We start from the raw sequence: 22755 nt of genomic DNA, 5'->3' as shown, positions 1-22755 counted from the left end.
GTAACCAAGTAGTATATGGGGCCAGAGCACCACAGCTCTGTACACCTTGTAGTGGCCAATTTCAGGTACTGAAGCTCAGATCACATTCGCTTCAATGGGAGCTGAGCTAGAAACACTTTAACCCCTTCATGACCCAGCCTATTTTGACCTTAATGACTTGGCCGGCCATTTTTTGCATTTCTGACCAGTGTCCCTTTATGAGGTAATAACTCAGGAACGCTTCAACGCATCCTAGCGATTCTGAGATTATTTTTTCATGACATATTGGGCTTCATGATAGTGGTAAATTTAGGTCAATAATTTTTACGTTTGTGAAAAAAAACGGAAATTTGGTGAAAATTTTGAACATTTCGCAATTTTCGAATTCTGAATTTTTATTCTGTTAAACCAGAGACTTATGTGACACAAAATAGTTAATAAATAACATTTCCCACATGTCTACTTTACATCAACACAATTTTGGAAACAACTTTTTTGTGTTAGGACGTTGTAAGGGTTAAAAGTTGACCAGCGATTTCTCATTTTTACAACAAAATTTACAAAACCATTTTTTTTTTAGGGACCACCTCACATTTGAAGTCACTTTGAGTGGTCTATATGGCAGAAAATACCCAAAAGTGACACCATTCTAAAAACTGCACCCCTCAAGCTACTCAAAACTACATTCAAGAAGATTATTAACCCTGCAGGTGCTTCACAGGGACTAAAGCAACATGGAAGGAAAAAATGGACATTTTAATTTTTCCAACAAAAATTTTCTTTTAGCATCAATTTTTTCATTTTCACATGGGCAACAGGATAAAATGGATCCTAAAATTTGTTGGGCAATTTCTCCTGAGTACACCGATGCCTCATATGTGGTCATAAACCACTGTTTGGGCGCACGGCAGGGCTCAGAAGGGAAGGAGCGCCATTTGACTTTTTGAATGGAAAATATGCTGGAATATTTAGCGGTTGCTATGTCGCGTTTGGAGAGCCCCTGTGCGCCTAAGCTTTGGAGCTCCCCCACAAATGACCCCATTTTGGAAACTAGACCCCCTAAGAAACTTATCTAGATGCATAGTCAGCACTTGAAAACTTCTGTGAAGCACCTGGAGGTTCAAACGCAGAGTCGTGAAAATAAAAATATTTTTTTTTCCCTCAAAAAATGATTTTTTTAGCCCACTAATTTTTATTTTCACAATTGTAACAGGAGAAATTGGACCCCAAAAGTTGTTGTCCAGTTTGTCCTGAGTACACTGGTACCCCATATGTGGGGGGGAAACCACTGTTTGGGCACACGTCGGGGCTTGGAAGGGAAGTAGTGACGTTTTGAAATGCCGACTTGATGGAATGATCTGTGGGTGTCATGTTACGTTTGCAGAGCCCCTGATGTGCCTAAACAGTGGAAACCCCCCACAAGTAAACCCTTTTTGGAAACTAGACCGCCCAAGGAACTTATCTAGATGGGTGGTGAGAACTTTGAACCCCCAAGTGCTTCACAGAATTTTTTAACGCCCAGGCGTTTTTCCACAAAATAATTTTTTAGCCCCCTATTTTTTTATTTTCCCAAGGGTAACAGGAGAAAATGGACCCCCAAAGTTGTGCAATTTTTTCTGAGTACGCTGATACCCCATATATGTAGATAAACCACTGTTTGGGCACACGTCGGGGCTCGGAATGGAGGGAGCACGGTTTGACTTTTTGAATGCAAAATTGGCTGGAATAAATGGGTGGCTCTATGTCGCGTTTGGAGACCCCCTGATGTGCCTAAACAGTGGAAACCCCTCAATTCTAGCTCCAATCCTAACCCCAAGACACCCCTAACCCTAATCCCAACCCTAACCACAACCCTAACCCCAATACACCCCTAACCCTAACCACAAGCCTTTCCCTAATCCCAACCCCAACCCACCCCTAAACCTATTCCTAACCCTTATTCCACCCCAATTCCAACCCTAACCCTAATACCAACCCTAACCCTAGCCCTAATTGAAAAATAAAAATATTTTCTTTATTTTATTACATGTGCCTGCCTATGGGGGTGATAAGGGGGGGCGGTGATTTACTTTTTTTTTTTTTTTATTTTGATCACTGTGAGAGTTTATCACAGTGATCAAAATAAAAATGAATCTGCAGCCGGGAAATGCCGGCAGGCGCACTGCGCATGCGCACGCCATTTTCCAAGATGGCGGCGCCCATGCAGGAGGGACGGCGGGACACCGGGAGGCAGAGCGGGAAATGAGGTACTGGGGAGGGTGAGGGGGGGGAAAAAAAATCGGACAGCGGGGGGGGACAGGAGGGAAGGGGGAGTAGATCGTGACGGCAGCGGCCCATCGCTGCCGTCAGTCCGTGGCGGGGTGTCATGTTAGTGTCTCCAGCCATGTCAGATGCTAGTGCAGCATCCGCCATGGCTGGATTGTAATATTTCAGCAATTTTCATTGATGAAATATTACTATCGCTCTGATTGGCTGTTAAAAGTGAAACAGCCAATCAGAGCGATCCTAACCACGTGGGTGCAAAGCCACCCCCCGGGCTTAACTGCATGTTGTCCTGTATCTGCGGGTCGGGTGACATTTCAGTGACCCCAGTCACCCGACCCGCAGGAACGCTATTTATAGCATGGGTCGTTTGGGCACGACTTTTCATGACGCCTACGTAGGCGTCATGGGTCATGAAGGGGTTATTATACAGAGTCAGAGTCCACAAAATTTGTATAGAAAAAAAATATGCAAATTTTATTAATTACAAGACAATTCAGTATATAGTAAAAATAATCAATATCTGACAAAAGGTCTTAGTACTAGAGACAGAAAGGTTGCACACAAAGTCCAGTGTGTCCAGACGCAATAGTAAAAGGTGAGGGAGCAATTAACAACCACAAATCATATAATATAAAGTGCCTTTGGTGCTCATTAACCAGGTCACAACTGCTAGATACATTAAATCACTGTTGCGGATCCATATCCTATATTATAGTTAAAACAAGCGACCCACATATGTCCATTTAGAGAACCATAATTTAAAATAGGGATTTTTGTGTACTCACCGTAAAATCCTTTTCTCCGACCCATTCATTGGGGGACACAGACAGTGGGTGTTATGCTGCTTGCCACTAGGAGGACACAAAGTAAACCAGAAAAAAAAAGTTAACTCGTCCCCTGCAGTATACACCCTCTCGCTGGTTGAGATATCTCCAGTTCAGTGAAAAAAGCAGTAGGAGCTTAAACAGTCATCAATAGCCATAACTATGTCAAAACCTAAGAATGCTACAAATGAGCCAGTAGGCTAAACAGGGCGGGAGCTGAATGGCTCAGAGAAAAGGATTTTACGGTGAGTACACAAAAATCCCCATTTCTCCTACGCCTCATTGGGGGACAGACAGTGGGACGTCCTAAAGCAGTCCCTGGGTGGGGAGCATACATATGCTAATACTCCATGTACCACTGAGTCAACACTGAGGTACTGCCGATTGCAGGATGCGTCTGCCGAGAGCTGCATCCGCAGAGGCCTCAGAATGAATTTGGTAATGTTTTGTAAAAGTATTCAGACTGGACCAAGTCGCAGCCTTGCAGACCTGTTCTGCCGAGGCCTGGTGCCGAATGGCCCAAGAGGCGCCCACTGACTGAGTTGAGTACGCCTTAATCCCCGCTGGGACAGGCGCGTTCGTGACACGGTAGGATTCCAGAATCGCTGAGCAAATCCACCTGGCTAGCATTGCTTTTGAAGCGGCTAGACCCTTACTATGCCCCTCTGGAAGTATGAACAGGGCATCTGACTTGCAGAAGGGAGCCGTCCGTGAGATGTACTGTCTCAGCGCCTTAACCACATCCAGGGTGTGGAGGGCCTTCTCAATGTGATGGACTGGCGCCGGACAAAAGGAAGGCAAAACAATTTCCTTGTTGAGATGGAAAGAGGAGACGACCTTGGGCAGGAAGGATGGGGACGTCCTGAGAACTACCTTGTCCTGATGAAAATTCAGGAACGGAGAACGGCAGGACAGGGCTGCCAATTCCGAAACTCGACTGATTGACGTAATTGCCAGTAGAAAGGCCACTTTCCAAGAGAGGATGGTCAATGACACATCCTGTAGCGGTTCGAAAGGAGCCTCCTGTAAGGCCCCGAGAACCAGGTTAAGGTCCCATGATTCCATTGGCCTTCTATAAGGAGGCACCACATGGGAAACTCCTTGAACAAACATCTTGACCTGAGGTTTGGTGGCAATTTTGCATTGGAAAAACACTGACAAGCGCGAGGCCTGATTTTAATCCGGATTGAAGGAACTCCAATATGGCCGGAATGGAGAACACGAGAGATCGACCATGATCCTTGCACCATGAAAAGAAGATTTTCCAGGTGCGGTGATCAGATACACCTGGACACAGGCTTCCTAGCACTAATCACGGTGGAAATCACGTTGTGAGAGAACCCAGCCTGTGCTAAAAACCAGGATTCAACGGCCACCCCGTCAAAGACAGGGCCCCGGAGTTCTAGTGGTAAATCGGGCCCTGAGAAAGCAGAGCCGTCTGCGACTAGTTGTATTAGTTTTGCATACCATGCTCGGCGCGGCCAATCTGGCGCGACTAGGATCACTGGTACACCCTCCGCTCTGATCTTCTTGATGACCCTCGGAAGCAAGGGAAGAGGGGGAAAGATGTACGGGAGCCGGAACCGGTGCAATGACAGAACTAGGGCGTCCGCTCAGATGGCGCATGGATCGGGCAATGAACCGAGACACCTTGTTGTCTAGTCTGGAGGCAATGAGGTCCACATCCGGAGTCTCCCAACGATGACAAACCTGCTGAAAGACTTCCGGATGAAGAGACCACTCTCCCGAGGCATTGCCTTGGCGTCTGAGGAAATCTGCCGCCCAATTTTCAACGCCCAGGATGTGAATTGCTGAGATGGGCGAATGGTTGGTCTCGGCCCAATGGAGGATGTGACTCACTTCGTGCATGGCCATCCTGCTACCTCCCTGGCGGTTGATATACGCTACAGCCATGGCATTTTCGGATTGGATCCTGATGGGGTGACCTGCGAGGAGATGAATGCCGTAGAGCAAATCTGATCGCTCGTATCTCCAAAATGTTGATGGGGAAACGTGACTCTCGGGTGGACCAACGACCCTGTGCCGTGTGGTGACGAAAGACTGCACCCCAGCCGAGAAGACTTGCGTCGGTGGTTACTACCAACCATCTAACTGGGAGAAAAGACCTCCCTTGATTCAGGGAGGACCTCAGTGTCCACCACCTGAGGGCTTGCCTGACCCGCAGGGACAGAAGGATCCGACGGTCCAGGGAGAACAGGTTCTTGTCCCAAGCTATCAGCAACGCATGTTGTAAGGGACGGAGATGGAACTGTGCAAATAGAACTGCTTCCATCGCAGCCACCATCTTTCCGAGAACTCTCATGCTGAAACGAATGAAGTGAGAAGCTGGTCGGGAAAGAGTCCGCACTGCCTGTTGTAAGGCTTGCGTCTTTTCTGGAGGGAGAATGACTAACCCACGGGAAGTGTCCAAGATCATTCCTAAAAAGGAAATCTGCTGAGCCGGTTTCGGGAAAGACTTTTCGAAGTTTATCTTCCATCCCAGGCGCGAAAGTGTATTTACTGTTATCTCCACGGATTCCTCGCAGGCTGGAAGGGACGGACCCTTGATGAGCAGGTCGTCCAGATACGGTAACACCACTACTCCCCGAGAGTGGAGAATGGCCATGACAGCCACCATGACCTTGGTAAAGACCCTGGGGGCAGTGGCGTGTCCAAAGGGCAAGGCAACGAACTGGAAGTGTTCCTCGTGAATTGCAAAACGCAGGAACTGCTGGTGGGAAGGGCAGATCGGAATCGATGGATGCTAGGAACTCTCCTTTTTCCATGGAAGCGACAACTGATCAGAGATTCCATTCGGAATCGCCGTACCCTGACAAACTGATTTAACAGTTTGAGATCCAGAAAGGGTCGCATTGTCCCGTCCTTTGGAACAACAAAAAGGTTTGAATAAAATCCTCAGAACCTTTCGTGATGAGGGCTGGAATGAGGACTCCGTCTCTTAAAAGAGCCTGAACAGCCCGAAGGAAGGCTCTTGTCTTTCCCTTGGGGGGGAGAGGAAAGGAAAAAGCGAGTTGGAGGGGTAGAGGAAAACTCTATCTTGTATCCGGAGTACACCAGCTCCCTGACTCACTTGTCGTGGACGACCGCGAGCCAGGTGTGGCTGAAGGAAAGTAGGCCACCGCCTACTCTGTCGTGACCGCCGGATACTGCAGCAAGTCATTGGGTAGATCTATGAGATCTGGCTCCCCTAGATCCAGAAGCCCTAGGCCTGGGTTTCCAAGAGTGGATAGGTCTGTATGAGACCTGGGAGCCTCTGTCTCCGCGCAGGGACGGACCTGATCCGGAAGAGAAGGTAGAGGAGGACCAGCCGGAATTGTTGCGAAAAGATCGAAAGCGCATCGGCTGTTGGTTGCGAAACGGCCGAACAGCCTTTTGTTGAGGCCTTTTTCCCCCGGTAGCATCAGAAATGAGCTGATCCAGTTTCTCTCCAAAAAGTTGACCCGTTTGAAAGGGGAGAGAAGTCAACGATCTTTTAGATGTGGCATCCGCCCACCAGTCGCGAAGCCATAGGGCTCTTCTAATGGAGATCGCATTAGCGGCAGTTTGAGCAGCGCAATTGGCGGCATCAAAAGAGGTGTCCACTACAAAGTCCGTTGCGTGAATTATTTGCCTGGCGACCGTGGTTGCCTCCGAAGGAAGATTGGTGCCCTGGAAGGAATTAAGACTTCTGCCCAAGCGGCCATTGCCTGTGACCCAAATTGCCGCGAAAGATGGAAAAAGCGCTGCTCCTGAAGCTTCAAAAACTGAACGGGCAAGGTAGTCAATCTGATGATCGGAAGGGTTTCCGATTGAGGAACCCTCAGAAACGTATAGGAGCGTTTTTGAAGGAAGACACGATACAGGAGGGTCCACCGGAGGGGACTGTAACAATCCTTCATTAGGTCTGGATCAAAAGGGTATTTAGCCTGAGTAGACTTTTGCCCTGTGAACCGCTTATGAGGATGATCCCTATGTTTCTGGACAATTTTCTTAAATCCGGATGGCTGGTAAATAACCTGCGCACACGCTTGGTTTTCTTAAGTGAGATAGGAAGTGCTGGAGCGGGAACATTATCCTCATCCAACTTCAGAATCCTGTTGACTGATTCTATAAGAGAATCAAGCGACTCTTGATCAGTTGGGGGATTCTGAGGGGCTGACGTGTCAGATTCGAATTCAGAGTCGTGCTTGTTGAGAACTCCAGGAGAGGGAGAGCGAGAGAGACAGGAGTCGCAGATGCTGGAAAGGGGTTAAGCTTTAATCTGAGGGTTTACCCGCTCCTGCGCTGTGTCCCCCAGGAGGAATGGCGGTGGCCCTGCGGTGTCACCCGGTATCCGGCAGAATGCTCGCCTCAGCTCGTGTGCAGAGCAGGCTGAGGTAAAAAGACATGGCCCCCGAGAGTAGAACTGCGTGCCTCGTCAGGGATGAGAGGCACCAAGACGAGGGGGCGGCGATAATAGCGCGGGCAGCGCTATTCAAATTGTGGCCTAGTAGGCCGGAAAAGTCGGGGGCTAAATTTTTGAGCCTACCTGCGGTAGGCGGCGGGGGCGGGGCGGCGCTATTGAAATTGAGGCATAGCAGGCTGGGAAAGCCGGGGACTAAATTTTTCGGGCTACCCGCGGTAGCGCTGAGGGGGGGCACGATGGGGGGCTGGTGCACTGCCGCTGACGCTAAGTCAGCGCTTCACCCGGGGGCCAGGACCCGACCCCATACCTCAACTCCAGTGCTCAGCGCTGTCCAGGCCATCCATGCAGGCTCTCATCCTCCTGGGCTGATGTAGCAGAGCTGGAGGAGTTCTTAAAGGGGCATGCTCAATCGATCCTCCCTATGGTAGGGGGATGGAGAGCTATAGGGCTGATTCAGAGCCTTCGGAAACGCTGTCCAGTCTTCTCCATTCCGTGCGCCTGCCCTCATATCTGTGGATTACCTGAACTTTTCCCCCGGTCGTAAGGATCATTGCCATTGTTGTCAGAGGAATCAGCCCCAAACGTCGCAGGAAAGTGTACGGGGAGGTATACTCCGCATGCATGCCTGTTGTTGGTTCTGGGGAGAGCAGGCCGTAGAAAGGAACCGTCGCCCCCTTCACTCCGTTAATTAAAAAATAAAAATTTACAGAAAATTAAAAAATAAAATAAAAACGGTGGGGTGTGAAACCAGACCCAAGTGCCTCCTACAGACACTAAGCATGAACTGGAGATATCTCAGCCAGCCAGAGGTTGTATATAGTGTCCTCCTAGTGGCCAGCAGCATAACACCCACTGTCTCTGTGTCCCCCCCAATGAGGCGTAGGAGAAATGGAATATTGCTCTTACCCATAGTGCCTCAGTCAGGAACACACAGTATTGTAGCCCCAACGTGCATTTCACGTTGGCTTCTTCGGGGGGCCTCTTACTATTGCGTCTGGACTTTGTGTGCAACCTGTCTCTAGTACTAAGACCTTTTGTCGGATATTGATTATTTTTACTATATACTGAATTGTCTTGTAATTAATAAAATTTGCATATTTTTTCTATACAAATTTTGTGGACTAACTCTGTATTAAGCGTTTCTAGGTTAGGTAAGAGTGTCCAATGGGGATTTCCGTGGTCCCAGTAACAAGACTGTGGACCCTCCCCCCCTTTTTTGGTTATATTTATACATATATTTTGTTCTGACTCTGTTGTTATCCAATGGGAGCTGAGCTGCAGTACCTGAGAACGGCCACTACACAGCGCAAAGGGATGTGAAGTCAGGCTCCACCACTGGACCAGCAAACAGCTGAATCCATGTGAGCGCTGGGTATCGGGCCCCCCCAAGTGATCCAATATTGATGGCAAACCAAGTTCTGGACAACCCCTTTAAATGTCTTGTTTACACATTGCAACCTAAGTTGTTTTTGTTTGAAATAAGACAGTCGTGTAGGAGAGGCCAGTGATTATCGTTCAGATGCTAAGAATTGGATTTAATAATGGCTAAGCCCACTTCAGCCAGACTGGGTAGAAGGAGCCCTCTTCCGAGCGATAATATGGCTGTCTTTGCACTCCATGATATGCAAGTAACTAAGTCCATCACAAAGGGATTTTTTTTTTTTTAATGGACGATCAGAAGTATAAATAGCACTGACAAAGTGTGATGTAATGCATTTGACATTATGGGAAAGAATAAGAATTAATGCTTGTAATGTAAGAAATGACAGGTTCATTGGTCTCCTTGCTATCACGAGGGGCACGTCCGGACATCACGTCTTCATAGTCCGGTTAGAGAAGTGATCCGGGAGTACTGCCAGCTGCGCCAGGGGCCCCATGTTCTGTACATATATACATTATTACCCTCCGATGAGCAGAGAAATGCTTCACAGCCCATCAGAAATCCTTCACGGCGTCCGCACAGAGAGCAAAGACAGCTCACGTTTTACGGAAGAACTTGACGTAGACTACGCCGCCGAGAATGGCCAGTTCCAGGATGATGATGATGGACAGCAGAAGCTTGTTGGTCACGATCCTATATAAAAGAAAGAAGCATTTCTATAATACCATAGAGAAAGGTAATAACATCACATTATGGGGGTCTTATAACACCACAGTGTACATTCAGTGAATGCTAGTCATACAGGGCGCAGCCATGCTCCACCAACACTTAAAAAAAAAAATGTAGTGGAGCTTCACACCACCGCATGAACGGAGCTGCAGAGATCGGTCACATGCAAAATCGTCCTATTTCTTGGTGAAGGCGTTCATTAATTGTGGGGGGATTGGAATTAAAGGTTTATTAATTTTTACAGTTTGGTTTGAAGAAAATAAAATAAAAACCTTTGGGGGACAACAGATTTAGATGCATATGTTTGGGGCTAAACATTTTCCGCAGTTAGGATTTATTAAAAAATTCGGCATACTTTTGCTTTTATAGGCTCTTTGCTTTCCTGAACATTGAACTCTGATGTGGTCATAAATCAGCAGAGAAGAGCTCAGAAAAAGGCAGATAAAGTTACAAACTCTCCCAGTCATTGTAGGGAGCTCACTGATAGATCCTCAGTTAACTCTTTCTGCAGTCAGCAGTAGACAGTTCAACAAGGAGGAAGAAGAAAGAAGTTCCTTATAGGTGGCCACTTCTTTCAGACTGTCTGGTATTGATGCCTGATATTCCTATAACTACAGATTGTAGAAATGCAAGGGTATGTAATTTTAGACGTTTCTCGCTTATGATGAAGACATGTCAGAAGTTTACACTGGTAGGGGGTCAAGCTGCAGAGACCACCATAGATTGTCAGGGCAAAGGCGTAAATCTTCTACCGTAGAATTCTAAATTCTCATAGACAGGTCTGTGGGGCATTAACCCCTTTCTGCCATGTGACGCACTATTCCGTAAATGTGCCCTGGGACTTAATTCCCAAGGACGGGATACTACGTCACAGAGTGAGCGCCGCTGATCGCGGCCGGGTGTCAGCTGATTATCACAGCTGACACCTGGCACAATGTGCAGGGGCGGTCACGGACCGCCCCCGACACGTTAACCCCTTGCACACTGCGATCAAACACGATCGCGGTGTACCGGTGGTTAAAGGGAAGCATCGGCAGGGAGGGGGCTCCCTCCGTGCTTCCCTGAGCCCCCCACAGCAGCGCAATGTGCAGCGCTGCTGCGGGGGGCTCATTCCCTGCAGGTCCCCGGATCCAATATGGCGACGGGGACCTTTGGAGGCCTGCAGGGAGCTGGCTTCCTCAGTGCCTGCAAAGCGCAGGCAAGGAGGAAGTCTGCTTCAATGCCTGTGACAGATTGCTGATCTGTCACAGCAATCTGTGATGTGACAGATCAGCGATCAGTCACGGGACAGTGATGTCCCACCTGGGACAATGTAATAAAGTTTAAAAAAAAAAAAAACCCACTGTAAACAATTTAAAAAAAAAAAAAAAAAAAAAAGCTAAATAAATTTAAAAAAAAAAAATATTCCCTAATAAATTCATTTTTCGGAAATAAAAAACAAAAAACAATAAAAGTACACATATTTGGTATCGCCGCGTCCGTAACGACCCGCCCTATAAAACTGTCCCATTAGTTAACCCCTGTAGCAAACCCCTTAAAAATAAAAAAAAGTAAAAAATAATGATTTATTATCATACCGCCGAGCAAAAAGTGCAATAACGCGCGATCAAGAAGACGCATATAAATATCCATGGTACCAACGTCATCTTGTCCCGCAAAAAACGAGCCGCCATACAGCATTATCAGCAAAAAAATAAAAAAGTTATAGCTCGCAGAATAAAGCAATGCAAAAATAATTATTTTGATATAAAATTGTTTTCATTGCATAAAAGCGCCAAAACATTAAAAAAACATAAATGAGGTATTGCTGTAATCGTACCGACCCGAAGAATAAAACCGCCTTATCAATGTGTAAATGCACCCGCCAAAAGAAATGAATAAAACGCTGTTTTTTGTTCATTCTGCGTCCCAAAAATCGGAATAAAAAGTGATCAAAAGATGTCACGTGCCCGAAAAGGATACCAATAAAAACGTCAACTCGTCCCGCAAAAAATAAGACTTCACATGACTCGGTGGGTCAAAATATGGAAAAATTATAGCTCTCAATATGTGGTGATGCAAAAACTATTTTTACAATAAAAAGCGTCTTTTAGTGTGCGACAGCCGCCAAATATAAAAACCGCCATATATAGTAAATCAAACCCCCCTTTATCACCCCCTTAATTATGGGAAAATAATAAAATAAAAAAAAGTATTTATTTCCATTTTCCCATTAGGTTAGGAGCTAGGGTTAGGGCTGAGATTAGGGTTAGGGGTTAGAATTGGGGGGTTTCCACTGTTTGGGCACATCAGGTACTCTCCAAACGCAACATGGCGTCTGATCTCAATTCCAGCCAATTCTGCGTTGAAAAAGTCAAACGGTGCGCCTTCCCTTCCAAGCTCTGCCATGCGCCCAAACAGTGTTTTACCCCCACATATGGGGTATTAGCGTACTCAGGACAAATTGCACAATAACTTTTAGGGTCCTGTTACCCTTGGGAAAATAAAAATTGGGGGTGAAAAGATCATTTTTGTGTAAAAAATGATTTTTTAATTGTACGGCTGTACGTTATAAACTTCTGTGAAGCCCTTGTGGGTTCAAAGTTCTCACCACATATCTAGATAAGTTCCTTGGGGGGGTCTAGTTTCCAAAATGGGATCACTTGTGGGGGGTTTCCGCTGTTTAGGTACATCAGGGGCTCTCCAAACGTGACATGGCGTCCGATCTGAATTCCAGCCAATTTTGCATTGAAAAAGTCAAACGGCGCTCCTTCCCTTCTGAGCTCTGCCATGCACCGAAACAGTGGTTCCCCCCCACAAATCAGGTATCAGCGTACTCAGGACAAATTGCATTTGCTGTCCAATTCCTCCTTTTACCCTTGGTAAAATAAAGAAAATTGAACCTGAAGTATTTTTTTTGTGAAAAAAATTTAAATGTTCATTTTTTTATTTTTTTTAAATATTCAAAAAATTCCTGTGAAGCACCTGAAGGGTTAATAAACTTCTTGAATCTGGTTTTGAGCACCTTAAGGGGTGCAGTTTTTAGAATGGTGTCACTTTTGGGTATTTTCTATCATATAGACCCCTCAAAGTGGCTTCAAATGTGATGTGGTCCGTAAAAATAAAATGGTGTTGCAAAAATGAGAAATCTCTGGTCAACTTTTAACCCTATAACTTCCTAACAAAAAAAATTTTGGTTCCAAAATTGTGCTGATGTAAAGTAAACATGTGGGAAATATTACTTATTAAGTTTTTTGTGTGCCGCATCTCTGTGATTTAAGGGCATAAAAATTCAAAGTTGGAAAATTGCAAAATTTTCAAAATTTTCGCCAAATTTCGTTTTTTTTCACAAATAAACGCAAGTTATATGAATGAAATTTTATCACTAACATGAAGTACAATATGTCACGAGAAAACAATGTCAGAATCACCGGGATCCATGGAAGCATTTCAGAGTTATTACCTCATAAAGGTACCGTGGTCAGAATTGTAAAAATTGGCCGGGTCATGAACGTGCAAACCACCCTTTGGGATTAAGGGGTTAAAGACAGGCCAGACGATAAGAGGCACCACAGTCTCAGCATCGCCACTCCTAAAAATTTCATGAAAAGGCTGCTTTTCTTGAAGGACAAAAAAAGACACGCAACTACGTCCAAAGGAGTACTCACTTCCGGGACATGGAGCGCAGAATCTTCCGACTTTTGCTCAAGTTTTCACCGGTGTTTATAAGCTGCAAGAAGTCAGAAATTATCCGTTAACAACGAACAACATTAACCCCTTCCCTCAATAGCCAATGTTCATTTTTGAACTTCCATTTTGTTCCTCTCCCTTTCTTTCAAGAGCCCTAACATTAGCTCAGAACTCTCCTGTTAGAGGCAGATGCTGGCTAAGTAACACGACAATCTGGCGATCAAAGTGCAGGCTCAGCTCCTGAGCCCACTCCAAAAACAGGGACCTAATGTAGCACCTACTATTACATCCTGCAGTAGGAAAGGGTAAAAGCACCAAAACAAGTGCAAAGAAGTAGAGAAATCCCCCACATTGTTCCTAAACAATTGACAACACAGGGCAGAGCAAAAACAAAACTACTACCTCTGTAGTACTATCTCCGTAGTTCCATACTGATAAAAGCCACCCAGCATCACCTCTTCCACCACGGTAGCCGGTCCCCGAGAGCAGCGCTTACTTACACGATCCTTCGTTCGTTCCAGCTGTTCTCTTTGTCCTCCGAGCTCTTCCACAATATTGTGGCCAATGGCATCGGTTTCAGCGGCTATGCGGTGGGATCTGGCGATACTGTCTGTAGTCCTGTTCAGACTCTCATGACCTTGGAGAAACAGCGATCTTTGTGGATCCAATGTCGCCTGTAATTACATATTATAGAAGGCAAGGCTGAACACAGTACATAACATGCTGTCTGCACTCCAGATATATTCCACCAGCATTATTAGGACTGGAGGGAGTTTTGTGGAGCCGATACCCAACAGTGGAAACAGCTGCTCCCAACTTTCAGCAGAATTAGGTCAGGATGTGTTCAGTAACGCCCCCGCGCTTCCAGTAGTGGGAGCAGAGCCGCCGTCACTACGCCCCTGCGCTTCCAGTAGTGGGAGCAGGGCCGCCGCCACTACTCCCCCCGCTTCCAGTAGTCGTGAAAGGGCCAATGCCACTACGCTCCCGTGCTTCCAGTAGTGGGCGCAGGGCTGCCGCCACTACGCCCTCGCGCTTCCAGTAGTGGGAGCAGGGCCGCTGTCACTATGCCCCCGCGCTTCCAGTAGTGGGAGCAGGGCCGCTGTCACTATGCCCCCACGCTTCCAGTAGTTGGTGCAGGGTTGCCTCCACTACGCCACTGCATTTCCAGTAGTTGGAGCAGGGCCGCTGCCACTACACCCCTGCGCTTCCAGTAGTCGGAGCAGGGATGCCACCACTACACTCCTGCGCTTCCAGTAGTCGGAGCAGGGCTACCACAACGCCCCGTGCTTCCAGTAGTCGGTGCAGGGCCGCCACCACCGCGCTTCCAGTAGTCGGTGCAGGGCGGCCGCCACTATGCCACCGCGCTTCCAGTAGTTGGAGCAGATCTGCCGCCATTACGACACCGTGCGTCCAGTAGTTACGGTAGAGCAGTCATGGTGGGGGTAAGGTCTCTCACCCAAGCTCCTGGTTCTCATCCCCCTACATATAACTCACCCTCTGCTCATTTTCTATATTGTAAAATCCTTTTCTTCCTTCATCGCTAGCAAATCCAATATTAGAATTCCTCGCGTCTCGCTGCAGATCTCCGAGGCCTTTTCTATAGGTGCGCATCTTATTTGACATTTGATTTTGGAACAATCGTGGGGCACCTTTTAGTTCTTCTTCCATTTGTGAAAGCTAAAAAAAAAATAAAAATAAATTCCCATATGAAACCTTGCATGTCTATAACAATCACCTTTTCCAGTTGGTTTTCAATCTACCTCTACAAGATGCTGCTGCCTTATCTCATTTTGGCTACATTTGCAAAATCTTATGTGAGTGATATAACCTGAATGAACATAAATAAAAAATTCAACACTATGAAAAAAAAAAAAAAAAGTTTGGTTTGTGTTGCCATTTTTGGAGACCAGTCACTTTTATTTTTCTATTGATGGAGCGGTGTGACAGTCTCTTAATTGCTGAGGAACAAGGGACATGAAGTAGCGTGTATAGCTAAGATCACCCGAATAGAATACACTCATACATAAACATATACATTTTATTAATGAAAAAACATGATAGACAACACCGACATAAACCAAATAAAATAGCCAAAACAGGCTGCACAAAAAACACACTACTAAAAGTCGGTGTAGGGAATAATCAGGGACCTCAACCTATACACCGTAGATATGAACAAAGAGACTAATTGCTTTATAGTAATTTATAAATAAAGGTTAGAATGGTATACACACACACACACACACACAGGCAAACCAAACCAATAAGCAAAAAAATGCCAAATATTATGCTGTTTATATGGTGATATTCCAAAGACTATTACATTACAAAAGCGTATGATTACATATGGCTACACCTGCCAACTCCCACACTAACACTGAGATAAAGCTACATGGAACCTGATAAAAAAAACTCCACTCTCTTTCCCCTGAGGAAGCCACGCACAAGGTGGCGATACACGTGGGGTCCTCCCCACCAAACCATCAAGATGGTAGCAGGTTCAATAAAAAGCTGGAAAGAAAGTAAAAGCGCAATAGGGTCTTAGGGTACCGTTACACCTAGCGATGCACCAGCGATCCCGACCAGCGATATGACGCGGTCAGGATCGCTGGTGCATCGCTAGGTGGTCGCTAGTGAGCTGCCACACAGGCAGATCTCACCAGCGACATCGCGGGGGACGGGGATCGCTACTTACCTGTCAAGACGCGGCGATCCTGCGTCCTACCCGCCCGGCTCCACGCGTCGCTCGTCGACGCCACAGGAAGCGCCCGACGAGAAATGATCCAGGAGCTTCTCGCGCGATCAGCAATAACCAGCGGGGGAGCCAGTAGGAGGTATCACATGCAGTGATATCGCTAGCAATATCGCTGCAACGTCACAAAATCGGCGACTTTACAGCGATATTGCTAGCGATATTGCAGTGTGTAACGGGGGCTTTAAGAGATACCTGTAATCAGATTTTATTCACCAGAAAGAACGCAAACACAGGCTCATAGAAATATTAGCTGCTGCAGATCCACCAGTCTCCTGGTGATCAGCCAGAGTAAAAAAATAGGGATTTCTGTGTACTCACCATAAAATCCTTTTCTCTGAGCCATTCATTGGGGGACACAGAGACAGTGGGTGTTATGCTGCTTGCCACTAGGAGGACACTAAGTAAACCAGAAAAAAGCTAGCTCCTCCCCTGCAGTATACACCCTCTTACACCCTCTCGCTGGATTGAAGGAACTCCAATATGGCCGGAATGGAGAACACCAGAGGGGATCGACCATGATCCTTGCACCATGAAAGAAGATTTTCCAGGTGCAGTGATAAGATACTCCTGGACACAGGCTTCCTAGCACTAATCATGGTGGAAATCACGTCGTGAGAGAACCCAGCCTGTGCTAGAATCCAGGATTCAACGGCCACGCCGTCATAGACAGGGCCCCGGAGTTCTGGTGGTAAATCGGACCCTGAGAAAGCAGATCCGTGCGATCTGGAAGTCTCCAGGGGACGTCGGCGACTAGTTGTATGAGTTCTGCATACAATGCTCGGCGCGGCCAATCTGGCGCGACTAGGATCACTGGTACACCCTCCGCTCTGATTTCTTGATGACCCTCGGAAGCAAGGGAAGAGGGGGAAAGATGTAGCCATAACCGGTGCCATGGCAGAACTAGGGCGTCCACTCCGATGGCGCATGGTTCGCACAATCGGGCAATGAACCGAGACACCTTGTTTAGTCTGGAGGCCATGAGGTCCACATCCGGAGTCCCCCAACGATGACAAATCTGCTGAAAGACTTCCGGATGAAGAGACCACTCTCCCGAGGCAATGCCTTGGCGACTGAGGAAATCTGCAGCCCAATTTTCTATGCCTGGGATGTGAATTGCTGAGATGGGCGAATGGTTGGTCCCGGCCCAATGTAGGATGTGACTCACTTCGTGCATGGCCATCCTGCTCCGGGTACCTCCCTGGCGGTTGACATACGCTACAGCCGTGGCGTTGTCGGATTGGATCCTGATGGGGTGACCTGCGAGGAGATGGTGGAAACTCCGTAGTGCAAGTCTGATCGCTCGTATCTCCAAAATGTTGATGGGGAGACGTGACTCTCGGGTGGACCAACGACCATGTGCCGTGTGGTGACGAAAGACCGCATCCCAGCCGAGAAGACTTGCGTCGGTGTTTACTACCAACCATCTTACTGGGAGAAAAGACCTCCCTTGATTCAGGGAGAACCTCAGTGTCCACCACCTGAGGGCTTGCCTGACCCGCAGGGACAGAAAGATGCGACGGTCCAGGGAGAACGGGCTGTTGTCCCAAGCTAACAGCAACGCATGTTGTAAGGGACGGAGATGGAACTGTGCAAATGGAACTGCTTCCATCACAGCCACCATCTTTCCGAGAACTCTCATGCTGAAACGAATGGAGTGAGAAGCTGGTCGGGAAAGAGTCCGCACTGCCTGTTGTAAGGCTTGCGTCTTTTCTGGAGGGAGAATGACCAACCCGCGGGAAGTGTCCAAGATTATTCCTAAAAAGGAAATCTGCTGAGCCGATTTTGGGGAAGACGTTTCGAAGTTTATCTTCCATCCCAGGCGCGAAAGTGTATTTACTGTTATCTTCACGGATTCCTCGCTGGCTGGAAGGGACGGACCCTTGATGTGAGATAGGATGTGCTGGAGCAGGAAAATTACCCTCATCCAACTTCAGAATCCTGTTGACTGGTTCTATAAGAGAATCAAGTGACTCTTGATCAGTTGGGGGATTCTGAGGGGCTGACGTGTCAGATTCCAATTCAGAGTCGTGCTCACTGAGAACTCCAGGAGAGGGAGAGCGAAGAGACAGTAATCGCAGATGCTGAGAACGGGACTAGGGGACGCGTCACGGGTCCGCTTTCTAGAGACCTGACCATCCCTTGAACGAGTACGGCCCTTGGTGGTGGACGGTTGCCGGTCAACGCCAGAGCCTTCCTCGGGGGGGGTAAGGACGCCTTCTGGCTTAAAGAGTCCTCCCGGAGGGAGAATATAGCCTGGGTCAGAGACTCCACCGACCGTGTCAGGGACGCAGCCCACTTAGGGGTACTAAACGCAGGAGGCCCGTCAGCAGCAGCGGCGAGGGGCGATTGAGCGCAGGTCGGGGCACAGGCCGGGTCGCAGTCCGTGCATAACGGATTAGTCTGTTCACTGGGTAAGGCAGACTTGCAAGTGGTACACACGGTAAAAAACGCAGTGTGCTTTTTAGCAGCCCATTTAGCCTCCTTAGATTGAGACATAGCGCTCCTGAAAGGGTTAACGGCAGAGTCCGTCTGCAGCTGCAGGGAATGTGCCAGGAAGGGGTTAAGCTTTAATTTGAGGGCAGATGCAGCTTACCCGGTCCTGCGCTGTGTCCCCCAGGAGGAATAGCGGTGGCCCTGCGGTCCCACCTGGTATCCGGCGGAATGCTCACCTCACAGCTCGTATCCAGAGCATGCCGAGGTAAAAAGACATGGCCCCCGAGATTAGAATTGCGCGTCTCTTCAGGGATGAGAGGCGTCAAGACGAGGGGGCGGCGATAATAGCACGGGTGGCACTATTCAAATTGCGGCCTAGGAGGCCGGAAAAGCTGGGGGCTAAATTTTTGAGCATACCTGCGGTAGGAGTCAGAGGGCAGGCGGCGCTAGTGGGTGGCGCTATTGAAATTGCGACCTAGCAGGCCGGGGACTAAATTTTTCGGGCTACCCGCGGTAGCGCCAAGGGGGGGCGCGATGGGGGGCCGGTGCACCGCCGCTGACGCTAAGTCAGCGCTTCTCCCAGTGGCCAGGACCCGACCCCATACATCAACTCCACTGCTCAGCGCTGTCCAGGCCATCCATGCAGGCTCTCATCCTCCTGGGCTGATGTAGCAGAGCTGGAGGAGTTCTTAAAGGGGCATGCTCAATCGATCCTCCCTATGGTAGGGGGATGGAGAGCTATGGGGCTGATTCAGAGCCTTCAGAAGCGCTGTCCAGTCTTCTCCATTCCGTGCGCCTGCCCTCATATCCGTGGATTACCTGAACTTTTCCCCCGGTCGTAAGGATCATCGCCATTATTGTCAGAGGAATCAGCCCCAAACGTCGCAGGAAAGTGTACGGGGAGGTATACTCCGCATGCTTGCCTCTTGTTGGTTCGGGGGGGAGCGGGCCGTAGAAAGGAACCGTCGCCCCCTTCACTCCGTTAATTAAAAGATAAAAATTTACAGAAAATTCAAAAATAAAATAAAAACGGTGGGGTGTGAAGCCAGACCCAAGTGCCTCCTACAGACACTAAGCATGAACTGGAGATATCTCATCCAGCGAGAGGGTGTATACTGCAGGGGAGTAGCTAACTTTTTTTCTGTTTGACTTAGTGTCCTCCTAGTGGCCAGCAGCATAACACCCACTGTCTCTGTGTCCCCCAATGAGGTGTAGGAGAAAAGGGATAAAAAGGTGGATTAACTCCGCTCTGCTCGAAAGATAGAAGTCCAAATGGATATTCAGATGAAAAAGTGGCTTTATTCAACGCGTTTTGGAGTACTATGACTCCTTTATCAGGAAACCACCATATACTTTTGTGGAGTTAATCCACCTTTTTATCCCTTTTTTTTTTTTTTTTTTTTTTTAAGATGGTAGCAGGTTATGATATTGTTATACCATCAAGAGGCCTGCCGAGCCTCCACACTTCCACTGCATTTAACTCTTTCATAACCAAAAGAGGGATTACATCACCAGGTATCATTGTAATCAGTATAACGACGCCGACATGACGCTGTGTGTAGGTTACTGTGTACAATCCTGATCACAGGGGCACTTTAATAAAAATGTATACGTTTATATATATGAGTGTATTCTATACGGATGATCCTGGCCATTATATACACGCTACTTCATGTCACTTGTTCCTCTACAGTTTTTTTTTAGTACTCGGCTAGTGATCCCCTCAGTGTTGTAGTGCCCTCAAGGTCCCGTTATATGTGGCCTGTTATTTGCTGAACCCTAGTTTTTATTGGTACCATTTGAGTACTGACGATGCTTTTTTTTTTTTTTTTTTTTTTTTTTTTTTTAAGGTATTTTTACAGGAATGTGAGGCAAAGTGAAAAAAAGAGGCTATTATGGAGTTGCAATTTTATTTTATTTTCCTTCACTTTTTTATTTTTCTGCACTGTTAAATTAATTTAAAATTTTCATAGCTCAGACTTATTTTGTATCCTTGTGTGTGTATTTATTTTATTTAATTTTGCAACTGGAAAAAGGGGGTGGATATATGATCCCAATGATGAGTTTTTCATTAATTTATTTTTAAAACTTTTTTGACTCTCCCTTCTGATTTTTGTTTGTAAATTGACTAAAAGTTGGATTTTTTATTATTAGTTTGGTTGAGTTGGGAGAGGGGTCCTTGATTTTTTTTTCTCCACCAACAAGCAACTTGGCCTAAGCCCCCCCCGTTCCTCCCATCATTAATATTTCAGCACAGCATATCACTTCCAGTATTTTTTTTACCCTTAGGCTGTGTGCACATGCTGCGGATTTTGCTGCGGTTCCGCAGCGGTTTTGGCCGCTGCGGTGTACAGTACCATGATTCCCTATGGGAATCAAAAACCGCAATGCAGACGGTGCGGAATTTACCGCGCGGATTATCTGCGGTTTTCAATCCGCAGAAAGAATTGACATGTCAATTCTTTCTGCGGATTTCGCTGCGGTTTGCCATCTCCTCCATTGAGGAGATGAAAAACCGCAGGGCAAAACCGCAGAGCAATCCGCAGGTAAAACCACAGGTATTTTGACCTGCGGTTTCACCTGTGGATTTTACAAAATCCGCACCTAATCTGCAGCGTGTGCACACAGCCTTATTACTCATTAATAGACAGCGCTTGGCTACGAGCAGCAATCCTATAGACAACAAAAATAGAAAATCCCCAATGCTCCATCCTAACTCAGCGATAGATCAGTGGGGTCCCCCACAATCAGCCAAGAGGTGATAACATTGGAGGACCCCATGAACACAGAAGCAAAGTATATGACTAATGTGACAAGTGAGTGAGGTGAACTGCAGGCTGTAAGACGATATTTACCATCTCATTGGCTTCTAGATGCTTCTTGTTAAACTCCCGAAGTAAACTTTTATGTTGCTCTATAAGAAAAAAATAATATGAATAGTGCTGTAAAAAGGCTAAGCCACCAATATCTGAGCATTGCCAACACTGGGCTCTTCGCTCACTCGCTGTGCTTCTCCAGCGTCAGTGTGTGCACGCTCTCATCCCTCTCTTCTGAATGAATTGTCCACAAGCTACTGTGTGCCCCTGTGTGCAAGCGAGCAGGCAGTACAGAGGGATGAGCGCGCCCGTCCCTGACACTGCGAGTACACACTCGCTGGGTTCCTGCGATGTCAGTGTGACTGTACAGGGTCGGTGATTACAATTCAGGTAGAGCTAGGCAAGTAGGCATCAGGCTAAGGGGAAATATGAAGGATGCCATGGGTGCGAGCACTGCCCCTTATCCCCCCCCATGGATGGGAGCGTTGCACTGAGTCCTTTCCTCCCCCCATGGGTGCGAGCAGTGCACAGAGCCCTTTATCCCCCATGGGTGCAAGTGGTGCACCGAGCTCCTTCCTTCCCCATGGGTGCGAGCGGTGCAGAGCCCTTTATCCCCCCCCCCCCCCATGGGTGCAAGCGGTGTAGAGCCCTTTATCCCCCCCCCCATGGGTGCAAGCGGTGTAGAGCCCTTTATCCCCCCCTATGGGTGCGAGTGGTGCACCGAGCTCCTTCCTCCCCCCATGGGTGCGAGCGATGCACAGAGTCCTTTATCCCCCCCCAAGGGTGCGAGTGGTGCACCGAGCTCCTTCCTCCCCCCCATGGGTGCGAGCGGTGCAAAGAGCCCTTTATCCCCCCCCCCCCCCATGGGTGCGAGTGGTGCACCGAGCTCCTTCCTCCCCCCCCATGGGTGCGAGCGGTGCAAAGAGCCCTTTATCCCCCCCCCCATGGGTGCGAGTGGTGCACCGAGCTCCTTCCTCCCCCCATGGGTGCGAGCGGTGCACAGAGCCCTTTGTCCCCCCATGGGTGCGAGCGCTGCACAGAGCCCTTCACCCCCCCAAAGGGTGCACTGAGGAGCCTTGCTGCAGGAAAGTGTTTTCTGGGGGTGAAGTCCCCTGTGTGACTATATAACGGATGCTGCACGGATCGGATACGCCTGCTGGCCGTTTCCCTCCGCTGACCCATTTATACCTCATTGCACTGGGAGGGATTTTTTTTTGTTAGAAAATTGTTCACAAAGGAGAATACAGCAGTTATCCACACCCTCCTCCCACACTTATTTGCTTACTCCCTGTCCATGAACACATGACCGCTGCAGCCAATCGCTGAGGTCAGCGATTGGCTGCAGTGGTCATGTGTTCATTGGTGCAGTAACTGGAGCACCACTTAGAGATGGGAGAGACTTCCTGCAGTGTTACAGGACCCCCTTTAACATGCACGATACGTTTCCCTCACACACTCCGCCCTGCTACATCCGCACAGGAACAACAACAAGCGCAAAG

At 47.8% G+C, this 22755-nt stretch overlaps 2 protein-coding genes across 3 annotated transcripts in view; one reads left to right on the top strand and one right to left on the bottom strand.

Moving 5' to 3' along the window:
• ARG2 (arginase 2) overlaps window positions 1-2001 on the top strand; it is a 164930-nt gene extending 162929 nt beyond the window's left edge. The window contains exon 8 of the mRNA XM_073566800.1: window positions 560-2001. Coding sequence (XP_073422901.1) covers window positions 560-588 — 29 coding nt within the window. The 3' untranslated portion in view covers window positions 589-2001. The remainder of the gene's footprint in view (window positions 1-559) is intronic.
• A 7122-nt stretch (window positions 2002-9123) lies between these two features.
• VTI1B (vesicle transport through interaction with t-SNAREs 1B) overlaps window positions 9124-22755 on the bottom strand; it is an 81602-nt gene continuing 67970 nt past the window's right edge. Inside the window, exons 2-6 of one of the 2 annotated variants that reach the window (XM_073566794.1) lie at window positions 21296-21354; window positions 14747-14929; window positions 13753-13926; window positions 13231-13292; window positions 9124-9547 (exon numbers count right to left, since the gene is read on the bottom strand). In XM_073566794.1, the coding sequence (XP_073422895.1) occupies window positions 9451-9547; window positions 13231-13292; window positions 13753-13926; window positions 14747-14929; window positions 21296-21354 (575 nt within the window). In that variant the 3' untranslated portion in view covers window positions 9124-9450. The remainder of the gene's footprint in view (window positions 9548-13230; window positions 13293-13752; window positions 13927-14746; window positions 14930-21295; window positions 21355-22755) is intronic. The other variant, XM_073566795.1, reaches the window with a different exon arrangement.

This window comes from Dendrobates tinctorius, unplaced genomic scaffold (assembly GCF_039654945.1).
Source record: "Dendrobates tinctorius isolate UK_male_01 unplaced genomic scaffold, ASM3965494v1 ptg000019l, whole genome shotgun sequence".
Classification (NCBI taxonomy): Eukaryota; Metazoa; Chordata; class Amphibia; order Anura; family Dendrobatidae; genus Dendrobates; species Dendrobates tinctorius.
This window is presented reverse-complemented; position numbering and strand designations above follow the sequence as displayed.